This window comes from Gekko japonicus, unplaced genomic scaffold (genome assembly GCF_001447785.1).
Source record: "Gekko japonicus isolate JY-2015 unplaced genomic scaffold, Gekko_japonicus_V1.1 scaffold709, whole genome shotgun sequence".
In the NCBI taxonomy this organism is placed as follows: Eukaryota; Metazoa; Chordata; class Lepidosauria; order Squamata; family Gekkonidae; genus Gekko; species Gekko japonicus.
The window spans coordinates 741,920-767,929 of record NW_015169796.1 but is presented as its reverse complement, the minus strand read 5'-3'; the positions used below and the strand labels follow the sequence as shown (position 1 = coordinate 767,929).

The window sequence follows — 26,010 nt, the reverse complement described above, 5'->3', positions numbered from 1 at the left end:
GGGGGGAAGGGTTTAAGTTTGTTAGGCACTGGGATACTTTTTGGAACAAGAGGGAGCTGTACAGAAGAGATGGTCTCCACTTGTCCTGAGAGGGAACCAGGCTGCTGGCACATAAAATCAAAAAGGTGGCAGAGCAGTTTTTAAACTGAATATTGGGGGAAAGCCGACAGGAGACGAAAAGTCTCTGGTTCGGGATGACTCATCTTGGATAGATGAGGGGGTAGCTGTTGCTTTTCTACAGGGAGCTGTTTAGTCATGCCGGCCACATGACCACGGAAACGTCTTCGGGCAGTGCTGGCTCTTCGGCTTTGAAACGGAGATGAGCACCGCAACCCTAGAGTCGGACTCGACTGGCTTTCGAGCAAGGAAGTACTTCTTCACCCAAAGAGTGATTAACACATGGAATTCACTGCCACAGGAGGTGGTGGTGGCTACAAGCATGGACAGCTTCAAGAGGGAACTGGATAAACATATGAATCAGAGGTCCATCAGTGGCTATTAACCACAAGGTATAGATAGGAACTCACAGGCTGGGGCAGGTGATGCACTGTATTCTTGGTGCTTGGGGGAGGGCAACAGTGGGAGGGCTTCTAGTGTCCTGGCCCCACTGCTAGACCTCCTGATGACACCTGGTATTTTTGGCCATTGTGTTAGACTAGATGGGCCATTGGCCTGATCCAGCATTGGCTTCTCGTATGTTCTTATGTTTTCTTAAGAAAGGAACATTTTTAAAAACTGAAATTTTAATTGATATTTGTGCATTCTTGTTTGTTGGTGGAGGCGGCTGGGCAGCAGCTTTTGGCTGAAAGATAAAATAAAAGGCAAACAAAAAGAAGTTTGGATAAGCATCCATTGGAGAACATTTCAGTACTGAATAATTTGCCTCAAGGCAGAGAAGGGGAATGGACTGTAGTAAGACTCTTTTGGTCTTTTCCAACCCTGATTTGATTTATTTATTTATCGCATCTGTATCCCACCCTTCCCACACATGGGCTCAGTGATTCAAGCAGTGATTTTTATTAATCCTTCCGAGCAAGGATGCCAAGTCGCACCTGGCCACTGGCGGGGAATTGGGGGGGGGGGTTGGGTGGCCAGATCCAGGTTGGGAACTCCTGGAGATTTAGGAAAGGAGTCTGGGAGGACAGATACCTCAGTGGGGTACAATGACACATAGTCCACCCTCCAAAGCATTCATTTTCTCCAGGGGAACTGGTCTCTGTAGTCTGGAGATGAGCTGTAATTTCAGGAGATCCCCAGGTCCCACCAGGAGGCTAGCACCCCTACTTCCAAGGACAATTGAAATATATTGCAATGAAATGGTGCTTGCAACACACAAAATGGGAGCCTCTAGATTGAGAAGAAGCAGGGATATAGTATTCCTTTTTCCCCATGAATATAAGCAACCGGTTCAGAGGTTCTATGATTAGCAGAGGACCCATGATTCGCGCTATGTAAACTGCAAAACTGTCATTGCGATGGGTTGGTTATTTCTATCTGTGGGTCAGACGGAGGTGGGCTTGCTTCGTTTATCTGGAGGCAGGTAGAAAAAAGCACACACACCCAGTTCAGAGCTCCTTTTTTCACAGCTGTAGCTTATAATGTCAAGAGTAGGCTTAGTTGGGCAGAAAATGAGAGCAAGCAAGCACACAAGCAGGGATCAGCTCTTTAATACAACATATCCTGGAAAGGTTTTACGGCAAGCAAGCCTTTCTTGTTGTCCGCAGGCCACCATCCAAGCACACAACAGCAGGGCTAATCACACAGAAGATCCAGGCAGATCTGCTGTACAGGTGACCTTAGCCTTGTTCAAGGGAGGCCAAGAACATCCATGAAGTAGCTATATTTAAAATACTGTATACTATACATTTCTAAACTGGGGACACTCCCTCTGGAGAAAAGAGTAAAGACTTTAAAGCGTAGGCAAGATTTAATTTGCAATAGTATTTTGCCTGCATGTTTTCCACTCTCTCCAAAGCTTGGCTGGGCTCTGCAGTTCTCGCTTGAAACTGTTCTTGCATTCTCCATTACCTTGGTGATATTTAGTGATTCATTGTCTCGGAGTAGGAAGTAAACAGAGGGGGAGCTGATTTAGTAAGAAACTGTGTGTAACTACTTGTGATTGATGCCAAAGAATTAAAACAAAAGAGAAACAATTATGACAGATAATTGTCTAGACTCTAGGCTTAGAAAAGGTGAATACCCTGTAAAAACAATAGGCAGCCAAGCAGGGAATCAAAAACTAGACTAATAAAAGCCAGCTAAATAAGAATTATGGAGCTAAAAGATTTGTGAAACAATTGAAAGGAGTTTGAGAAGCAAAGGAAAATGCAAGAAAGAATTCTCTCTCATTCACTGATTTATTTTAGGGTGGAATGTTTATTCAATTGATTGACTTGAGATAGCCAAGCTTGATTACAATACTCCTGAATAATCAGGTATCAGACTTTTAATAACAAACATATATTCATAAATGCAAGTATTTACAAGAAACATGGGTAATGAACATTCCTGGGTTGTTGGGGTTTTTTTACATTTTGTGTGTGTGCCTGTAAATAAAGGCAACCTCTAACAACTCCTACTGGGGCATGGAGGACATTCAGAGAAGTGGATTGATAGCCTGTCTCTGCCTCCCAGCCCTGGAATTCCTTGGAGGTCTCCCATCCAAATACTTCCCAGGGTCACCCCTGCTTAGCTTCCAAGATCTGATGAGATTGGGCTTGCCTGGGCTATTCAGGTCAGGGCTGGTAACTAACATTCTTATAGGAGACATTCCTTATTCTCTTTCATACAAGAGGGAATGCCTCTTGGAAGATGGTACCTGCAATGAAATACCACACACTGAAAAATAAGGCAATCGTGTTGACTCTGAAACTATTTTGTTCATATGAACAATACATTGGTAACAGATCAATCAATTAGAACTCATACAGTTAATAGCCTAATGGTGCTATCCTAAGAACGGTTTTCTGGGAGCAAGCCTATTTGAGTGGACTTAAATAGGATTCTGAGTAGATCTGCTTAGGATTGCTTTCTAAGATTTCTTTGTTTGGGTGACAGCCCTAAGTTAATCCACTTTCAAGGAGATGAAAAATTCCTAACGTCCACAAAGAACCAAATGTTATGCAGAGACTGGAAGTAGATCAGTCATATGAATCAGCTCCGTCACATGATTGTATTGCAGGTACCTAGCGCAATGGCCACTGGTAAATTAATTTTTTAAAAGGCGTTGTGGACCAGTAGCCATGCAGAATGAAAAAGAAGCATCACAGTCCCAGCCCGACCACAGGATGTTCTGTTTAGCACTAGCCTCTCTTATAAAAATTTCTCCCAACACAGGCTATGCATTCTCTGGCCCATAAAGTGCTCTTCATCCCACTGCCACCACTGTTGAGACTGCCCCAGCGGTACATGCCCCCTGATGCATGACCATGCAGTATAAGGCAAAGGTTCTTCTAGCAAGGGAAAGGTTCATGGGGAAGCCTGCACTATCTGAGACTGAAAATACCTTTAGATTTATTTGTAAGCTGCTTGGAAGACCTAAAGGCAGAAAAGTGGGGTATTGAGACAAGAAAAAAACGGAATCTTATTTAGAAAAGTTATATGCTACCTCTGCAGAGACCTGCTTGAGGCAGCATGAGTCTGTCAATCTGTGAACACATGGAATAGCAAAGCCCTGACCAAATATCACACAAAATAAGAACAAAATCCATGCAATGTCTTTTATTGGTCCCATTTGGTCCAATGGTATGACGAACCCCTGTATCTCCCCAACTGTCTTGGCAGATTTTTCCCGCCAAATCTTCGGTACCCCTTCTGTGACTGAGTTGCCCTACAGTAGCGTGTATATATTCTTTGTCATAAAAGACCATCCCACCCTATGTTTAGATATTTAGTTCAGGCTTTTTCTCAGCTCAGGAACTCTACTGAAAATACAGGAACTGTTCAGTTTTCTTTAAACCCTTGAGAAATGGCGCTTGAGGCAAAGTTCGTTGGCAAGGCGGGATACAAATTGAAAATAATAAATTTAAAAAACCAGAATAAAGATTTTATGAAACAGGCAGGAAATATATGTATAATAGGATTAGTCAAGGTTTTGAGATTGCTAAGGTAAAAAACTTTCTAATATATACAGAGCTGGATTCTTAGAACATTCAGGAGACTGACTGTATTTGTAGTTTTGTTTCAAGGCTCTCTATTTCTTTGAGAGGTACTTTGTTTAGTATATTTCAGCACAACACAGTTCTTGTTGATGTTTCTAGATATCTTCCTTCAGATATTACAGGTTTTCCTTTAGATGATACAGCTTTTCAGTAATGCCCGAAGTGTCTAAGCTTCTCCAGTTTACCACAGACCAGGGTTCTCTTCCCAAACCCTTTCACTGGCAGGAAGTTATTCTCCTTGTCCCTAAGAAGCAATAACTCCTTTTACTATTTGGCTTGTATGGGAGTTCACTCTAAGTACATAGGCCTTCTGTCAAATCCTTCTCCAGTATCCTTTGTTTGTATAAGCTTTTTTGACTGAGAAAATAAAATTCTCCCTCAGAGTGATTTTAATATCACTAAGACATTGGGTCCATGGGGTCGCGAAGTGTCGGATTCGACTGTGCGACTGAACAACAACAACAAAGGACATTGGAGTTTCTCTTCTTCTCTTTGTAGAAGTACTTTCTGACTATTGCCTATTAGAAAATACTGACTCCCAAATGTTTCTTCCCTCAGAAGCTACCCTCTGGCTACTGATCCCCACTTCAGAAAGACCAAACAGCAAAAGACAGATTTGGGAAAGTCCACATTGCCAAAGACCTCTTTCCCCTCCAGATCAGCTGTTTTATTTTCTATCTCTGCTGATGTGGGCCAATCAGAGAGTAAACAGAGCAGCCAATCACATAAGCTCTTCTCCCTAGGGAAGATTAACTCTAGAACTCCCTGACTCTCTGATACAAGCAGCATTTGAGAAAGCCTGCTTTTCTGTGCAATCTGTCATACATGGATTTTGCCATGCAATACCTTTTATTGGACCAATTTGGTCCAATAAAAGAATATTACACGGATTTTGTTCTTGTTTTCAGATTTTGCATGGACCAATATGGCTATACACTAGTGATGGCCTAGGAGAATGCTGGAGGGGCACAAGAAAAGAATTACTCTTTTGTGCTCTTGGCAGGTCCCTGTCCTCTTTGTGATAGCATAACTACAGTACCTTGTGTATACTGAGGAGTAAAACCAACATCACATTTCTCCATCTGCCACCAAAGTCAGCAGATACATGAGCCACTAAGAACTTTATTTACTGGCCTTCCAACTGGGGTTCCCATTTGCCTGCTTATTTTTACTTATTTATTTACTTCATTTGTATCTGGCCTTTCTCCCCACTGGGGCCCAAAGCAGCTCACATTGTTCTTCCCTCCTCCATTTTATCTCCCCAACAGACCTGGGAGGTAGGTTAGGCTGAGAGTACAGGACTGGCCCAAGATCACCTAGCAAGCTTTCATGGCAGAGTGGGGATTTGAACCTGAGTTTCCCAGATCCTAGTCTGACCCTCTAGCCACTACACCATGATGGCTTAGGGCAGCAAGCCTCCAGCCAATTGTAGCCCTTGCCCACTGATGCACAGCTGATTATCGGACAGAACTGGGGCCAAAGGAGATGGTGATGATCGTCCTGATGTGAAAACTTAAAAAGAAAAATGAGGCCTAGTCTACTTACAGGAAGTCTACTTACAGGAGATTCCTAGAGGTACCCAGAAATAAGGGTAGCTCTAGGAACTGCCAGATAACCCTACAGTGGCCATACCTTGGTCCCATCTAAAATAAAACCACCACCCCTAAGGTAATTTGCAAAGGTATTAAGAGGCTCCTATACCCTGCTGAGGAGGAAAAGGAAGAAGAAGAGATTGGATTTGTACCCCGCCCTTCACTCGGAGTCTCAGAGTGGCTTACAAACTCCTTTCCCTTCCTCTACCCACAACAGACACTCTGTGAGGTGGGTGGGGCTGATAGAACTCTGACACAAACTGCTCTTTTTCAAGGACAGCTGTGCCAGAGCTTGTGACTGACCCAAGGTCACACCAGCAGGTGCAGGTGGAGGAGTGGGGAATCAAACCCGGTTCTCCGAGATTAGAGTCTGCACACTTAACCACTACACCAAACTGGCTCTCACACCAAACTGGCTCTCAGCTGGTAGACCTTCCTCCAGACGGTGTCTGCTGTTTTTTAAACCAAAGAGGAAAACAGAACTAGAACACAAACTGAATAAGTTTATTTTACTGGGAAGGCAAATAAGCGTTGGATGTTCAACACTTTAAACAACTGTGACATTCTGTAAAGGCTCAGAGTCAAGGACACAGTTTCTTGCAGCAACAAGTAATTTGTGTCAAAATAGAGAGACTACCAGTAACTGTCAGTTACTTCACAATGAAAGTTAAAGGAACTTTTCCATCAGGTTACTTAACTCTTCCCACCTAAGCTGTCATCATGTAGCCTGTCACTGAGCTTTCTCAATACCAGAAAGACTACAACAGAAACCTTAAAATAGTGTGGGCCACCCATAGGCTATCTCATTGACCCAGCCTTCATCCTTTTGAAGAGACTGGGATAGAGTACAGTCCCTAACCTGCCTCGATAACTCTATCCAACTAAAAACCAGTTAACCCATCCTTTTCATTCTCCTCTCCCCCCACAAGAGTACAAGTGGCCTCTATTGGTCCTTACCCTGCCAAAAAGGTTCAAATGGGATTGGCAGATATTGCCTTTTTTTCATGTATCACCAGAAAACAGGCCAATATTTTTATTGTATCTATAGGCCAGGAAAAATTCTGACCACTTGGGCAAATGCAACACTCTGCTGGCATACTATACACCAGACAACTCAACAATCCTGATTTTCATGATCAGAATAGGATCCCTTAATGTAGTTATCATTGCTATACCAACCAGCAGTGATAAACACATAAATGCTATGGAGAGGATGCACTGGTAATATTCCACTACGGTTTATAGATTCTCTTCCTATGCAGCTGAGGCTGTGTATACTCAGAAGAGGAAGGATCGAGGGATTCAACAAATTAACCTGAAAGGGGGGGGGAGGGGAGCACACCGCTTTGACACAGGTAGAGCTCAGAACTGTAATGGCTTTTCGCAACTGATCAATTAATTGCTGAGCAGTCACAGAGGGTGAAGTACAATGCCATTTCAGCCCCTTTGAGCCCCCCTTGCAAATGAATGCCATTCATGACACATGGCTGAGGTGGGGAGGGGGAGACAGCACTGTTTCATTTTTTAAAAAAAATAATAGATTTTGGCTGAGGAGTAGGTGGCAATTTCTCACAACTGCTATAACCAACAGTCAAGCACACCTGAGTATGTGCTTCAGGTGTGCAGGAGGCAACATCTCAGAATTCAGGCCTAGATATCAGAAGTGTTAAGGGCACAATGGGGATCTGAGAAGGTGATGGTCACCTTCTCCAATTTTAATCTTTCAAAAAACAAAAATATTAAAGACAATGGGGATACGAAGGCTGATGAAAGGGAAACCCCTTTGCATCTTGCAGGGCACTTTATGATTCTTTCACTTTATGATCCTTTCTATAAGCTACTACATTCCCCCCCCCAAAAAAAAAAAGAATAAATGAAATGAGATTATAATGGTTAAATCAATGTAATTGTGGTACCAATTAAAAGTTAAAAAAGAAGAGTGCAAGCCAATTCCATTTTCTGAATACAAAGATTTGCCTTTCCTGCAGCAAAATCCAGGCTGCTGCCTGGCAGATGGATTTATATTCAGGGAAACAGAAAAGTAAAATGAGACAGAAAATAATATGAAGTGACTACATCAGTCATCAAACGATGGCTTTCAGGGACAGGAGGCGTATTTGCTGCTCAAGCTGGGCTCCTCATTAAAAAGAGATTGGGGGTAAAAAAAATAAGCACAAGACACCACTGATTTATTGTGGCCCAATTTTTGGTAAGCTAACTTGAACTTCAACCTTGTCTGTCCTTTCCTAGGTGCCTCTAGACTTTAAAGCTAAGGATAAAGGCATGTCTAAGCAATAAAACAAAAGTCCAGTGGCACCTGAAAGACTAACATTTATCTCAATATGAGCTTTCATGAGTAACAAGTCACCTCTTCAGGTAGATACATGAAGGAAAACCATAGTGGGAATTCCTCTTATAGGAAAGATTATTTGCGGGGGGGGGGGGGGGCAATGAGGCTTAGTCTGGTGTAGGGGTTAAGTGTGCGGACTCTAATCTGGGAGAACCGGGTTTGATTCCCCACTCCTCCACTTGCACCTGCTGATGTGACCTTGGGTCAGTCACAAGCTCTGGGCACAGCTGTCCTTGAAAAAGAGCAGTTTGTGTCAAGAGTTCTCTCAGCCCCACCCACCTCACAGGGTGTCTGTTGTGGGGAGGGGAAGGGAAAGGAGTTTGTAAGCCGCTCTGAGACTCCAAGTGAAGGGCGGGGTATAAATCCAATCTCTTCTTCTTCTTCTTCTTCTTAGTACCGACTCCACCATGAATCTTTCAAGTATAAACTTTCAATGTAAGGGGGAAAGGGAGGAGTAAAGGTAGAAAAGGTTAGACATGATTCCTGTCATAAGTCAACAGAACAAAATGTTCCCTCACGGGTTTCTGAACGGTGTGACTGCTTATGTCCAATTTGTGTTCATTGATTCTCTCATGCAGAGAACGACATGTTTGTCCAATGTACACAGTAAAAGGGTAGTGCTGGCAAATAATGGTATACAATAAATTGGATGATGGGAAAGTAGTTGAGCTCAGGAAGGTGTAGCTGATGTTATTAGGTGCTGTAATAGTACTGCCTGAGTATATACGGAGACAACGTTGGCATCCAGGTTTGCTGCAGGCTTGGGTTCCTGGGCTTGTGTCTCTGCTGGGTGATCTATGGTTGCTGGTGAGAAGCTGGGTTAAGTTCGAGCATAGCCTGATGAAGAGGTTTGGGGGAACACAGGCTGGTATACAGGGCATCCATGAAAGAGCGAAAAAAATGCATAAAACTGGCACCCTTTGCCTTCCGGACTGCAGCATTCTAACTGAGTGTGCGACTTAACAATTCTGATATATGAATGCCTGCTCAGAACTTACCTTCTCCAAAAACCGCATCAAGACCAGGGAAGCAAACTGCACAGAAGTCAGTGTGTATTTTGATACGCTCCCTAACATGCTAGGAAATTTTGTTCCTTTTTTTTTTTTAAGGTATATTCTGTGCTCCCTCTGCTGGCTCCATAGCTACTATAAGCTGTGCCATCAACCCGTATCTCTAGGTCTGCACTTTCAATTAACGTTCCTACAACAACAGAGCTATATTGGCATGACACAGTGCAGTGTGGGTTGAAGCCGATGTACAAAAAACCAAGTGTCTCAATTCAGTCACCCCGCATACAGATGGAAAGAAGATTCAGAACTGTTGGCCCTCCATCTTTCCTGATAGCAAGAAGCACACACACACACACAGAGGGAAAGCAGCCCTGCTTCTAACCACTTCAGTCAGTATGTCTGCATACCGTTCCTCAACTTCCCTCTGGCTAACAGGCAGATCACCATGACAGCCCCCTTGAAGACAGATATGGTTTATTTTGTCTGTAAAGGAAAAACAATATTTCAATGGAAAGGAAGAAAGACAAAAGTGGAGATGGGAGCTAATCACCCAGGAGTGATCTGTAGGTACAAGCTATTAAACTAATGTGCAGGAAAGAGATTTAAAGTCACATCTCTATCAGGGAAAAGGAAATTTCCTTCTGAGTAATCACCAAAACAAATATAAAAATGCTAGACTTGTCCACAGCAGGCTGATCACACAAGGGTTCCTGCAGCTTCCACACAGTAGCCGAGGCAAAGGAAACAGCCAGGAAGAAATCAGATGGTCAGCTCATTTTAAATTATGGCTTCACCAAATTCCCTCTTCTTTCTTGGCATATCACAGGCAGAAGGTAGCCATGTGGAATGGAATCAATGCCCACCACTGCCACATGCTTTAGCCTGGCTTCAGACCTGTTTGCATACATAAGGAGTTTCTCCAGCAAGCAACAATTAAAAATACTTCACACACCATGAGGCAGAATCCCAGGGCACTCAGCAGAACAGAAATCCTGGTAAATAGCATCCCACAGGAAAAATTCAGCTAGAAACCAATGAAGTTGTCCACATGATAATGGTTTGGAGTGTATCATCTCAGAACAACGATGCTGAAATTATAATTACTGCTAAAGGAATGTTTGCTGATTGTCTCGGGCATTCTCAGGCCACCACGTATGGAACTGACCTCTACCCAGCTGAGATAATAGCCCCGCTACTGCTTATACTGTCCTTTTTTTCTTAGCATGACAGAAGTAAATCAAGACCTTGCCGGGGGGGGGACAACGAGTTTCAATCCACTTCACTTGGATTCATCCTCCCGATGCGTAAGCAAGTTTGAAACCAAAATGAGTTATTGGGTAGCTATCCCTGGATAATTGAAACATCATATCTATGGCCATGAGCTTATTTAGGGCAGTTGTGCAGAGGGCTGGGGGGGGGGAACAAACAAATGTGCAATATATTCTGCTGACAGGTCAGAAGCAGAGCCTTGACTGGAGATGAACTGAATATCTGAGTAGAGCCGCTGTCCTACAGCCATTTCCTATAGGCCTCTATTACAGCGGGCTATTGCATTCTACCACTATCGAGGTGTTGCCCTCTGCTGGAAGATTTGAGACAAACATACCACCCCAGATGTTTGTCCCGTCATGGGCCATCATAACTTCTATACACCAACTGAGTCGGGCCCGGTGAGGGCATCTGTACGTGCAAGGTACTGATCACTCATGAGATGCCAACCAACAAATCGAGCATTCATTACCTGCCTGCCTTTCAGGATATGCTTTGGCACTGGCACTTTGATCTCCAGGTCGCTGTAGTCTTGGGACCAGGCGTAATTCTCTCGTACAGCTCCATTGTAACTGTCAGGATTCGCCTGGAACTGCTCCTGTTTCCTGGGGGGGTGGGGAGAAGATAACAAGATGCTGGGTATCTGAAAATAACAATGGATAAGCATAAAGAAGAGCAGGAAACAAAATCAGGAAAGCTAACATCTACAAGCAGCAGAAACAAAATGTCCACATGGAAGACCGTTCCAGGGGCATCTGCAGCCGGGCCTAAATGTCTGAGTCACCTCCAGGGTACACTTTGCTCTCCAAAGAGGCACTGGAAACTGGCTATAAGTGCTGCCCCTGCTCCCTACACCACTGCAGTGCTAACATCCTATAAGGCCAAGATAACTCACGGATCAAACACAGAGTGCATGTGGCCATACCACTGGATGCTTTGCGTTAAAATGGCTGCGATGGGATATTAAGGGTTAAAAGCAGGTGGCTGAACCTTTCTGCCAAAACGCTCAAAGCAACCAGTGCCCTCAAAAGAGCCACTGCCACTGTTTAGAAGATTGCGTGTCGTCATGTCAATCAAGTCACACAGAACCCTTGTCTCTCCCCCCCTCCCCCCCAAGCTCTGTCCTTCTAGCCTTTGGCAACCTCCAGACAAAGAAAAAGTTAAAAATAGACAAAGCAAAAGGGTAGCTGCAGTCAGTAATGTGGAAAAACAAGAGACAGGAGCTAACGGGGATATGGCAAAGACAATCGGTAGAAATCCTTGCGAAATGGGTGAACAGAGCAATTTGCTCTCTGAATCCCCCCCCCCATTTTTATTTAGATTTACTTTGTACTACTGAAATTTGCTGAACGGGGTGACATATGACCGCAGTGACAGAAAATGGGAATTGACCAGCAAGCACTCGGTGCTGCCCTTTCCAAGTCGTTGGGAATGAAATGCATATACTCCTTGGCTTGCTGCCATTCAGCGGCAAGATACAGAACACATCTCTCTAACCTCCACCCTACCCCAACCCAAAAAGGTTGTATTCTGTCAGGGGCCCTAAGCGAGCAAGAATTCTAAATCTCCCACATTTCCCCCCCTATTCTTCCTCCAAGAAACTCAGAGTGGAATAATGTAGCTCTCAGCCTCTTGCCTCTTCCTTTAGATCCTCAAAACAACCCTGTGAGGTAGGTTAGGTTGAAAGAGAGTGATTGGCCATCCAGTGAGTTTCCATGGCTCAGTCTGGATTTGAACTTGAGTCCCCGATCTTAGTCTAATGCTCTAGATATTATGCAGAACGGGCTATCAGTAAAGACAATAAAACCAAGCATAATTCCCTTTGTCTGTTGCCTCAGACACTGCTAAGTCTCAATAAATATACATATTTAGACAACTTAAAATATCACTTTTTCACCCTTATACCAACCACATCTCTCAGAAACTCACAGGATGGTTGTGAAACCATCACCAGCACTGCATCCAATGAACACAGAAGTAGCATGAATTATTTTAGTTAAGTGAATGGGACCCCTAAAAAAATAAAACTATTGCTGTTTCCACACAGCGGTTTGACATCCAAATTGGAGCAGGTTTGTTTGTTGTTGTTGTTTTCGGAGCATCCACATGGCATTGGCCACCATCATCTGCTTTCAGTGTTTCCTCCCACTTTGCAATCTTCCCCAAAAGATGTCACCAAACCAAGCTTGTGAACATTTGCAGCAAAATGCATCTGTGTGCCATGTGAACAGGAAGGTGCACACTTCTGTAGGATTTCCTGCCTTTCCCTCACCACCACCACCGGAAGGTTTTTTTGGTTTTAGAAAACTGGCAATTGACATACCGCTACAGCATTATAACAATCTCTTAGTTCCCCTGAATTCACAGTTCTGATTTTTTAAAAAAATAAGTTAGTTCCTAGCTCTTTTCTTTCTGGAAATATGCCTTTCCCCTTTTATCTTAGCAGTGAAAGGCTCTAGAGACTTACTTCCCAAAAAATGAATTCAGGGGAACCAGTAGATAACTCGTTCTAACACTATAGTGATACACCAACAACTGATTTTTAAAAGCCCCCAAAAGCCCTCCGGTGGTGCAGAAAGTAGGATCCTGGTTGAGGAAGAGCTGAAGCAATGAAAGTGTGAGGAAATCTGCCATCTAGATTCTCTGCTGCCGCTGCAAATGTCTCTGAATACACAGTGGCTATGCCAGCTACACAGAGAATTGTTCCAGTGTGGAAGAAGCCTATGTAATGTACCTTTTAGAGAAAACTTTGCATAACTGATTAAGTAATGCTGAGATGTTTAAACCTCAGGAAAATACAGGCCTTTTTATTAGAATTAGGGTAGCCACACTGAAGGGGAAAAACAAAATTTCCCAAGAATCACTGCAGATCCACCACCCATATAAACAGTGAACAAATGGAGGAGGAGACGGGCGAGTACAGAAAGGACAATTTGCTTGCTTGATATAGTCATGAAGAGGCCAGCCAGATAAATCTGTCATAACGCCAATACACAACGTATCAGTAGTTATCGCACATAAGTGTACCAATGACCTTGGAAAATCTAATCAAGGGTCTTTGAAGTCATATTTAGATTAGGAGGCAGCTGAAACTCTGGGCCTTCAAAAGAGCATTTTCAGAAAGGCTACCTGCTCCAGCTAGTCATTAGACATAATACTCTAATTTGTCTCCGTCCTCAAAGCGAGGATAGAATAAACACTGAATAAACAATCACTCGCACTGGGAGCCAATAATAAAAGAGCGACATGGAGAATTTCAGCCCTGAAGCTCATTAGAGGATCCTGGGCCAGTTACTCTCTTCGCTTTCTCTACCTTATATTAATGTTGTCAGGACGCACCGCCCTGAGTTCCTTGGAGAAAGGGCAGCATTTAAAAATCTAATAAATAAGAGAAAATTACACACAAATTTAAGACACTTGGGCGGTGTCTCTTCCTGTGTCAGTGGTCTTCAACATGGTGCTTGTGGGCACCATGGTGCCACCTCTGTATTTCCTGGTATCCACTTGCCTCTTCCCCAAAGCAGGTCATCCTCTAAGTAAAGAGCCAGTCCTGGCTTGCCTCCACCTCAGTGGAGCTGGAAGTGCTTCAGAAGACTCCGAAAGGCATCTTCTTTAGGTTTGTAGGGAGCATCAATTTAGAAATAGCTGCCTGATGATAAGAGGATGCTTGGCTTAAGAACTTTTTAAAATTGTCCCCTGACGGTAGCCATTTTGTGGCGTCGTTCACTACCCTTTTTCAGATTCCAAAAGATTCAACAATGTTGGAGACTCCTCCTCTCTACCGACAGAATATAGGTATGTGTTTATACGACAATTCTAAAAACTGGAAAACCAAGAGCAGTGAATTTTCTATAGAAAATAGAGATTGGTTTTTCTGATATTCACAGAATGGGAAACCATTACCCTTGGAAATCAGAAAGGGAAGATTGTACTCCTGGTGGTATTGCTCTAAGTTTCAAGGAACGCATTAAGACCAATAAATTATAAATATTAAAAGAAGCTAAATTTATTCAGGGTCCTTATGGATAGAAATTCCATGCCAAAAAAGCAATCTAATACTAGGGAGACAAAATATTCCTCCCTACCAAGACGTTGGTTGTGCTACTAAGCTACAAAAAAATTAGGGTAGCAAAGAAGTAGATAGTAGATAGTTGACTTGCAACTATCATCAACACTTTTGTGCAGATAAGGTCTAATTGCTTGTCTTCAGACATCCAGGGAACATCTTGGTCACAGTGGAAAGTCCACTACAAATGTCAACTCTTTGTGCTGCACCAGTGAAAAGGGCAAACTCAATGTTAGGAATCATTAGGAAAGGGAGTGAAAATAGCAGCAAATATCTTGCCATTATGGTGCAAAACCCATACTGTATACAGTCCTGTGTACAACTCCCATCTCAGAATATATACCAGGGTTTGAAAAGGGCAACTAAAATTATCACTGGATTGAATCATCCTCCCCTAGGAAGAAAGGCTATTTAGGCTGGGTTGTTTAATTTATTGAAAAGGCTATTAACAAAGGTTTATAGAATTACGAACTGCTTGGACAGTTTAAAAGATCACCTGTCTGTCATAATATTAAACAACTCCACGCCAATTCTATGAAACTGATGATTCAGAGCAGAGAGAAGTACTTTTCTTACTCAACACAGACCTAATAATCAGTATAATACATTATCATGAGATGATGCAGTGGATATCGGCATAAATAACTGAGGGGAGGGAGGTTGGACATATCCATAGAAATACAAGTTCTTCTGTTCATTACAGCTAAACAGAACCTCCAGATTCATAAGCAGTGTTCCTCTAATCTAATCACTAGATTCTGGAACAGCAGATAGTTGTCATCAGGCCAGCTTGTGAGTTTCCCAGTGACACTTAGCTGGCCACAGGACTACTGTGGTCTGATCTGGTTGAGGAAAGAGTGACAAACCCAGTTATTGGGCTACATTTTAAATTTTGTTCACCTAAACTTGACCAGCTTCTTCATGCCAGCACCTCACAGCTTCCCCCCATCAGCAATACATTTATTGCAATGCACCCTCTAAACTATGAAGTCTTGCGAGCAAAAATTCTACTTTGTGAGCTACTGGCATTAAAGCTATGAGCAAGCGATTTGGCTACTGCATAAATTAGTTTGCTCTGGAGCCATCCTTCCTGAGCTAAAACAAAAATGTGTGAGCTGGAGGCTAAAAAATCTGTGAGCTAACTCACACTAACTCAGCTTAGAGGAAACACCGCTGAGGACCTGCATACACACACATGTCAATTCTGCTCTGCTCAGACAGAGAAATGTGTAGTCTAGGTGAGCTCATTCTTCTCTTACATTTAAATCAAGACTTAAACACTGATGTGAATACTCTGACAATGACTAGGAGGCAATCATCAATCTTCTTTCTGATTGGTTAAGAAAATTGCCCATCCTGAGCACCTAGTTTTGATTCCATGTTGTCTACAGCTTCTCTTTTAATCTAAACTATCATGTATGCTTCAGCTGGTTTTCAGCCCAGTGTGGGAAGAACCACCCAATTCTTAATGGCCTCTTCCTTCTGAGAAACCATGAAGCTGCCTTCATTCTGAACCTACTTGAGCAGCTGGTAACTCAAGATTTATGCTCCTTCTGGCTTTGTCCTCTCATCAGGCAGTATGGGAAGCCTATATTTTACAACATGGAATGCCTCTTTCCACTTTCAGAAACTTTCTTTGTTTACCTTTGTTTAACGTCATTTAAATTTTGTTTTTTCTTTAAAATAAAGCACAACTTGCAAGTTAAGCTTCTGTGCCTAGGATATTCCATAATACACTCTGCCCACCTATATCCAGCTGTAGTTTTGTTTTCAAGTTTGCACCTCAATTATTATTGGGGTTCTTTGGATATTTGTTTAGAATATTTTTTATTCAACCTTTTCCAAACAAGGCATCTTACAAAAGCTTACAAGGCAATATAATGGATTAAAAAGACATATGAATAATTTAGGCGCACAACACACAGGTACAGGTAATACAGCTGCTAATCAAATGCAACAATTCAAAATACCACAGGGGGGGGGACAGACCATTAGCAGACTAAAACCAATTAGAAGAGAGGCTACTGTCACTATTAAAACAAAAAGTCCTACTGGAACACAACCAGTCTCCTAAGGGCCAGTAGCAATGGAATCTTCCAAAACTCTTCCAGCAAACCATTACATCATATCAGAAGGATGGCTTGAAAAGCATGTAATGGGGGAAAGGAGGTTCATACAGCATGATTTGAAGGGGCCACAAGTAGGCACCGGTAACAGAAGCACAAATGGCAAATGGGGGAAAGGAGGTTCATACAGCATGAATTGAAGGGGCCACAAGTAAGAGAAGCACAAATGGCGCGTGGGTTCATCCAGGGAGAGATGGTCCTTCAGGTACATAGGTCACTGGTTGCAAAGGGCTTTTAAAGCTAAGAACCAGCACCTTAAACTGAGCCCAGAAACAAATAGCCAATGTGTGAAGTCTTAGCAGCTTATGTTGGAAGAGTTATAATAAGATATTAATCAGTCCTCAGCATCCAAAGGGAGCTCCTAAAATGTTTTCGTGAGTTGGTTTTGTGCACTTAGTTGCACCCAAGAGCTAGATTGGGGGTATGTCACAGGTCTTCACGCTAGAAAAAAAATATCCCTGCATGTTCCCTATCGCATTCTCTCCAAATGACAATTATTATATTCTTAGAAGTCAGCTTCACTCATCAAGATTCAGATCAAGCTTCTCAACACTTAGAAGCTTGTGTAAAATACTCTACAATGCTTTACTCAACAGCTACTGCCGTTATTAAAAAGAGAAGTCCATATAAGAGAATCTGCAAATGGTCTCTCACATGACAGAGGTAGGAGAGACTTTGTGCACCAGATTCTGGGTGGCACACTGTGTCCTGTATTCCTCTTGGCACACAGCTTCAAAAATAATTTCTTTCTTCCACAGTTATGGATTGAGACAAATATTTACTGCCTTGACCTATATAGGGCTTTCAACCCAGAGATGATGACACACGTTGTCAAGCAGGATGTTTAAAGCCTTCAAGCTTGATCTAACACCGATGCTTAGTTTTATTTTTAAAAGAACATTTTTAACACATCTCTCCTAACAGAAATGTGCTGCTTGCATCTCGGAATTATGCAAGTAAGAGAGTCCACTAATCAGTTTGATGAATAGAGACGATTCGCATTTCTGATAACTCAAAATTGCAACCTGCATGCGATGGACCATTAGCAAGCTTTAATCAACACTAGGGTGCAGTACGTTTTAGTTAAAAATCAGCATGCTGCAGAATTAAAGGCATCTTGATATTGTCTACAAGACAAGAGACAAATTGAGCGGATTAATCCTCCTAATGAGGTTGCCAACTATGGGGACTGTGTACACCAAGGGGTGCATGGCTTGATTGAGTACCAGGCGGTGTATCTATCCTCCCTGCTTGCCCTTCCCTCCCCTCAAATTCAGGTAATCAAAGCCTTGGTGTTGCAGACGAGAAGTATCCCAGCATCAAAAATCACTTTGTTTACGATGGAGGCTTTTGTTGTTGTGTTTTTTTTTTAAGTAACTGGACTTCACTGTTCTTTTGGTCTTTGAGCCTGGTAACATATGATACAATTTTCTAAACCTTTCTATATAGTAGACTGGATCTAGCAATCCACAATCCTTGCCCCAGAATAACTGCTTCAAAGGTCAGGGGACCTGGTGTGGAATGATGGCCAGACAGGTCAATGAACTGCACTGAGGAGGAGGAAGGGGATAAAATCTGAACAGACACGAAGGGTGATTTCGTCCCTTTCTCAACCCATACAAAGTAATTTATTTTGCCTAATCCATGTCTCTTGCCCAGATCTCTCCACTGTTCATCCATCTACAACGATGATGCACCTCTGCAGCTGTTGAGGCACAATAGCTTCACTGCTACAATACATGTTCAAAAATCAATTTCTGTATTTCTAAGTAACTCTTACGATCCGGCACAAAAATCTGGAAGCTAAAAGGCTAAAGCCCATGCAAACACCCCACCAAGACAAAGGGGAAAACCCCCACAAGGGAGCTCCCGGGTGCCGCCGAAGGCAATGGCGGCCGGGGGCTGGTTTGCCACTGCGGAGGAGGGCGGGGCGGCAACAGCGCCGCAGCACAACGTGCTGGGGTTTGAGCAGGGAGGAGCCAGCCTAGTTAGGCTCGGCTCCGCTCCCGCCCAGGCAGTTGCTGCCTCGTGCTCGCTGGGGTCAGATGTTGTTTGAGGTGCTCCCGGGTCCCTCGAGCGGTGCGGCGAGCGGGGCGGTCGCGGCAGTAGCAGATAGCAGCGGCGGAGAGCGATCGTTCGGGTGGATCCCCAAGCGCGACTTGAGAGGCGGCACGGCGGCTTGGAACGGAGGTCTCGCAGGCCCGAGTGGCCTACAACAAGAACATCAGCCAGGGAGTACTCGGGGGCTGGCAGCGGGGGGCTTGCACAGCCACAATAGACTGGAGGGAGTGGGCCGCGGGGGCTTGGTGCGGTGGAGCCTGGGTCGGGACCGAGGGGGGCTCCCAGCAACGCCCAGCGGGGCAGGGGCAGTTGTGTCCACATGTATTTCCCCCTGTAAGGCCATCGGCTGGGGACCACTTTTGTTCCCAGGACCTGGTTTATGTGGCTTAGTTAACGGTGGCCGCCTCCCCCCCCTGCCACCTTTTACCTGTGGGTGGACCTCCTCCCCTCGTGGGTTGCCGGTCGGCCACTAGCAGCCATTGCAGGAACAGTTGAGAGGGGACCCCTCCTCGTGTGGCGTGGGGGGTTTCTGAGGAGCTGCTACAGCACACGCCTTAAGGTATGGCCGAGGGACCAGCGGTCGTTTTAAGTGGGCCCAGCGGGGAGTCTCTTTGTTACGACTCACGGGTAGTCTCTTTGTTAAGAGGGGCTAAGACTCACGGGTAGTGCCTCAGCGGGATCATTTGGGCGGAGCCTGTTTCATCCTGCATTGTAACCCGAGAGCCACATGGTGGATCTAGCGGCTTGAGGTCGTGACTTGGCAAGGAGGTAGTGGGCTTGGGGCCGGTCCAATCCTGCATTGAGACCACGGTGGCTCAAGTGGTTTGGATTCTGACCTGCAGCCTGTAGAAGGTCGTTAGTTCCACAGTGCGAGGCCCGAGCACCACAGGACAGAGTGAGCTTCCGTCTCTGGCCCAGCTTCCCCCAACCTTACAGTTTGGGGGCGAGGAAGTGCAAGTAGATAAATATTTCAGTTCCAGGGGGCAATTAATACATATAGAGCGATGGCTCCTAAAAAAGGTCAGGGCAAGGCTGCGGCCACACGGCTGGTACCTAGGAAACCCCCACCTAAACCTGCACCTAGGAAACCCCCACCTAAACCTGCACAAACTCAAGAACACGCTGAAATGCTGTTATTTTACTTGCAACAACTCAAGTGAGATATCTAGTTACTGCAAGTATTAGACCATGTTTGAATTACTTGGATTTATTTTACATTTCAATATATTCTTATTCCTCTTTTCAGCCAAAATTGCCTCCCCTAAGTGATACACAGGAATAAAACATTGAATTACAGCTAAACTTCACCTGAGTGTGAGCTGATCAAGGAATCACAGTTTTATGAAGGAAAGACCCATGATATTTTCAGTGCAGAAGGAAGATGTCCCTGCGACACAGCAATGGGAAGAGGGAAGAACTGGGCTCTGAGGTCATGTGCTTGATTCTACCAAAGGTTCTACCAAAAGAATTGGAGGAGATGAAATAAGATCTGAAGATTTGTCTAAGATAGCCAGTGCCCTTGAAGCCTGATTGCATCTCTGTTTGAGACCAGCAAAGAGGCAGTCACCATTCATTGCCAAATGGAGTTCTGGCCTGACAGCAACAGGGAACCAGTGGGCAAAGAGAACCCTGGAAAGGCCAGCAATACATCCTGGGAGCCTGAAGGTCACGGAGGTCAATCTCCCCAGGACTAACAACTTCCCGCTGCTCTCTGCAGCTGAGGAGATTCCTTAAATAGGATAAGAGAAGTATGCAAGCAAAGCCTTAGTTAACAGGGCTTTAGGAGAATAAACCTAACCTCCTCATACTTTTCTGCAAAGGAAGGTGTTTGCTAATGTGGGACCCTCACCAATGCTGCTGAAGGCCCCCTCTTTTTCCACCCTCTGTGTCCACACACAAATACTGAAGCTTACTATTAACAGAATAACATATAAATGTGTATGATTGAAGTGCACCCACAAAAAGCAAAACAAAACAATCTGGGCTTGCATTAAGAAGTGCCACATTCCATAGGCACATAATGCAGTTCTAGGCGGACAGCAGACCATGGGAGAATTAGAAGACATGGATTGCAAGCTCTGTGGCTGGCTGACAACATTTGTTCTTTTTTAAAAAAGGTTCCGAAATGGAGCAATGATAAGGAGTTCTCTTACAAAAGTTCTCTCATTGGATCTCCATTTCCATGGAGACAGTTGTTATGGCAGCACAGAACAAACCTCTCCATTGGCTCATTCCAGCTTCCTAAAATGCCTAGAGACCTCACGAGCCAAAAGGGCTGGAGAACAAATTGAACAGGAAAACAGAGAGAAGGTATCCAATTCATCACAATATGTACTCTCCTGATAAACTTGCCAACATTCTTCAAGTCTTGATGACTCTGAGAAGCTTCAGCTACTGCAGAATATAAGCAACTCATCTCCTGTCGGGTCGCCTCATCTGCAGAAGTCCTCTACTCTCATCCTGCACCGGCTTTCTGCAGATTTTCAGGCATAATCTCAATTATTAATTTTGACTCACAAAACATGACATCACCTGGGTAATAAATGCCATTTTCTAATGCACAGAGGACAAGTTGGATATGCTGGTTAACTTAAAAAGTTTAAAAAATTGAATTAGTCTCTTGGGCTTTTCCGTCACTAATAAAGTATTTTACCTCACCCTCCAAAGGCTCAGATTGGAGAGATTCCTAATTTTTACAACTGTAGAAGAACAGGAGATTTTCCAGCCTGTAATGAAGCCTGTTATTTCCTAGGACACCTTCAAGCAGGTTCTCTGCCAGTACCTCTGGCTGTTCTGGAAAAGGAAAGTAATTTGAGCACCTGGGTCCGGAGTGTCCCCTCCTGCCTGTCAAAAGCCCTACCTGTCCTTGGTTAGTGATGGGTGAAGCGGGTGGGAGGGAGGGGGGAGCTGTTAGAGCACACAAGAGATGGGAGACTCGGCTTAAATACAAGCATAGCTTAGAATTAGAGATGTCACCTTCAATCAATAATCAACTAGCTCTTTATCTGATTAATTAGTGAGACTCAGTTTTAACCAGCAAAGAAAACACACATGTGAGGATGCACATTGGGATTGTAAAAGCTGTTTTAGCCCTCAGTGTGCTGCTTTAATTAAACAAAATTAAAGGAATGGTAGCTTATGTGTATATCCATGTCTCAAAGAGGCACATTATTAGGAGGTTTTAGTAGTATGTATACTAAGTGTCATTATTTGTCTAAAAGGAACATGATCCATCAACTAAAAAGAAATCTGTATAATAAACAGGCCTACATCAAACATGTTTGAAGCAGTGTTCCCTCTAAGCTGAGTTAGTGTGCGCTAGCTCACAGTTTTTTAGCCTCCAGCTCACACATTTTTGTCTTCGCTCAGGAAGGATGGCTCCAAAGCAAACTAACTTATGCATTAGCCAATCCTCACTCACAATTTTAATGCCAGTAGTTCACAAAGAAGAACTTTTGCTCACAAGACTCCATAGCTTAGAGGGAGCATCGATTTGAAGATATACTAAGTGGCATGGATGGCATCAAGGATATTAATTTTGTTACCACTGCAATTTCACAGTGCCATCTGAAGGAGTCATTTCATAGGTTGGGGGGGGCTTCTCATCTTCAGGGGAAGAGTGATAAACCATCACCAATCCACTATAGCCGGCTTGCAAGGCACTTTGCTGATACAAATGCTCAAGTCTGTTCCAAGTTAGATTCGACTTCAGTTGTGTGTACTATCTTATTCTTCCATGGGTCCCTTTCTGCTGTTATAATCAGAGGGCACAGATATGATCCGTAGACAACTGTGACCTGCTAGTCGTTCACTGGATTCTTGATCAATAACAGCAAGGCAAAAATCTACTGAAGCCTCCCAGCTAATGTAAAAGTTCCGTTTTATTTTACTGATGGCTTATTTTTTTCTAAAGCTAGCAGCTACAAGGAACCAGACTTTAAAACCCCTTCTCTTACAAAGCCCACAAGCACTTGGTTTCTTTCTTCAGCTTAGCTCATGTTTCCCCAACTTGATCTACATAGCAAGAAACTCTAATTTTCATAAGGGTTGCTTTGCTTCCCAGGTACCTAACAGAAGATTGAGAACCACTACACACACAAAGCAAGCAGAGATCAGGTGATTGACACGGACTACTGTAGTTCTGCTTTCATTGTCTCTCGGGTCTCAACAGCAAGGACAAGCCACACAAATCCTTCATTGTCTCTTTCAGGACATACAAGGAGGGGAGAACTGAGGTGCAACCTCATTTGGAGTACTGTGTACAATTCTGGTCACTGCACCTCAGAAAGGATATTATAGCACTGGGAAAAGTGCAGGAAAGGGCAACTAGAATGATAAAAGGGTTGGAATACTTTCCCTATGAAGAAAGGTTAAAGTGCTTGGGGCTCTTTAGCTTGGAGAACTGAGGGGTGACATGATCGAGGTTTACAAGATTATGCATGGGATAGAGCAGGTTGAGAAAGAAGCACTTTTCTCCCTTTCTCACAATACAAAAACTCAACGGCACTCAATGCAATTGCTGAGCCAGTTGGGTTAGAACGGATAAAAGAAAGTACTTTTTCACCCAAAGAGTGATTAACACATGGAATTCACTGCCACAGGAGGTGGTGGCAGCTACAAGCATGGACGGCTTCAAGGGGAATTGGATAAACATATGGAGCAGAGGTCCATCAGTGACTATTAGCCACAAGGTACAGATGGGAACGCTCGGTCTGGGGCAAGTGATGCTCTGTATTCTTGGTGCTTGGGGGGGGGGGCAATGCAGTGGGAGGGCTTCTAGTGTCCTGGCCCCACTGCTGGACCTCCTGATGGCACCTGGTATTTTTGGCCACTGTGTGACAGAGTGTTGGACTGGATGGGCCACTGGCCGGATTCAACATTGGCTTATGTTCTTATGATACTTTCAGAGAATGATAGCCAGTACCAAGAGCCTCAAACTGAGAGCCATACCAGACTAGACACTAGCTCTCTGCACTACTGAGGCAAAGAGGAGGGGCTTTAAGCCATTCCAAAGGTTGACACAGTAGTCCATGATCTTCCTGGCCTGGGAAGTCCAAGACTAGAGAACTAATCACATGTTCATGTAATTTATGAAGACCCACAGACTTGCTGATTGCACTCAGTCTGAGCAGCTCACCATTGGGGACTCCACCTGATTCTCATCCTTCTGCCAGCCTGATTTCCACCCGCCTCTGAGACACCAGCAGCCTTTAGCCAGAGGGTCTGACAAAGACACAGTCACTGATGTCTCATTGGAGTTCAAGGGGATGAAATGTCAGAAACCCATTGTGCCCATGCCTCCTCCTGAGCTCTCCTGTATGCCAGAGACAGAGAACAATGCCCACCACAGACTTATAGTGCAAGGCTATTCCCAGTGCCATCTAAGATCTCTGCCTGTGCTGAGAGTCCTTTGGTTCCCAATTACAAAGTGCTAAGGCCATCAGTAGTCACATGCAGTACCTACAGTACCTTACACTGTACCTACAAGCAGAATCAAACACACAGTTGAGTATTTGCTTCGGTCACCTTGAGATACCTGCCCTGAAGAAGAGATTGGATTTATACCCCGCTCTTCACTACCCAAGGAGTCTCAGAGCAACTTACAAACTCCTTCCCCTTCCCCTCCCCACAACAGACACCCTGTGAGGTGGGTGGGGCTGAGAGAACTCTGACACAAACTGCTCTTTTCCAAGAACAGCTGTGCCAGAACTATGGCTTCCCCTAGGTCATCCAGCAGGTGCAAGTGGAGGAGTGGGGAATCAAACCTGGTTCTCCCAGATTAGAGTCCGTGCACTTAACCACTACACCAAACTGGCTCTCTGCAGACACCTGATCTCTGCTTGGACCAATGACAACCCCTTGACCATAGTGAGCAGCCTACTATAGCACTGCATCTGTGTTGGCCAGTAGAAGAGAGATTCATTTGAATCCCAACCACCTGCCACAGTCGGCTAATCAGAACAGAAAACTGAAGCGGTGGCCACAAACCAACAGTGCTGAAACCGTGGGAGTAGAGGGTGGGGAAAGCATCAGCTTTTAAATAAAGGGTTCAGCATTGCTCACACTTCGCTGATGGTAGCAGGGAGGATGGGTGGGTCTGTGTGTTCTGTCTTGTTCTATTTTTTGCTTCAATGTGTCATCTGCGGGAGGAGGTGAAACCTTTAAAGCCCCGCGCCACTGAGAAGCCGCAAATCTGATCTTCATTCCTATTAACAGCAATGCATGTTTATACCCATCAACGTTACTACTACTGTTCAAAAGGTGAAACTCCAGTCTAGTGACTCTCCAGGATTTCGGTCATGTGTGACTCCATACAAAACATGACAAATGACTAGAGCTCAAGGGGTACAGCAATGGATAATCATAAAGACAAACATACAAAACATGACAAATGACTAGAGCTTGGGTTCTTAAAAATTATTTACTTCTAAAAACAGCCTCTACAATCTAAGCTTTCATGATTCACATGTATATATAGGTCATGATACCACAGCTCCTTCCCAGGCACACTGTACATCAAGTCAACCTATGAATTTTGAAGATCTGTATACGATGTTGAGAAAGAACTGGGGTTCTTCCTTGGTTCCTCCATCCCACATCCTCCACACAGCATCCATTCCAAAACCCCTCCCCCTCTCTGTCACTCACCAATCATATCTCTTGCTTGATTCCAGCACTCTAGATTATCATCACAGCCATGCAAACCAAACTTTTAAAGCCACACCCACACAGTTAAACATGAAATCATTACAGACACCCTCCCTGAGTTGGCAGAGCTGATCTCAGTACTGGTGCTGCAGACTCCTAGGCAGACTCCTTATTCCTGAGGGACTTCAGCATGAATGCTGAGGAGTCACTTTCTGGTGTGGTTCAGGGATTCATGGCTGCCATGACAACCATTGGGCTGTCTAACAAAATGCCTGATCCCACCCACACAATTGGTCATATCTTCATTTTGTGTTTTTTGCATGATGTGAAACATCGGGTCTGGAGCTAGAGGAAATCAATGTTATTTCATTGGCATAACCACTTACCTGGTGGGATTTTGACTAAAGGGAAATCTAGGCCTCTGCAGGAGTGAAAGACCAACTAGAGTGGTCTGCTGACATGTTTGGTAGTCATGTGGAAGGCTGGAATTGGGAGACTTGAAGCAATTGCTCCTGAGCATCTTCTCCCTTGCACTGGAATTTGTTTATCCCCCTTTATCACAGGGGGATTAGGGCATATGAAGTGCCAATTATTAATCATGCATTACAGAAAGGCACAATGCCTGTAGTGTTAAAACAGACTATAGCCCAATCCCTCTTAAAGAAATTACCACATGTCTAAATAATAGGTCACTATCCAATCCCCATTTTAAAAAGGAAGGTTTTGGA

At 44.1% G+C, this 26,010-nt stretch overlaps 1 protein-coding gene across 1 annotated transcript in view; it reads right to left on the bottom strand.

Annotated features, from left to right (window-relative positions):
* Positions 1-26,010, bottom strand: part of NUDCD3 (NudC domain containing 3) — a 79,908-nt gene that overhangs the window by 24,120 nt on the left and 29,778 nt on the right. The window contains exon 3 of the mRNA XM_015417063.1: positions 10,854-10,986. Coding sequence (XP_015272549.1) covers positions 10,854-10,986 — 133 coding nt within the window. The remainder of the gene's footprint in view (positions 1-10,853; positions 10,987-26,010) is intronic.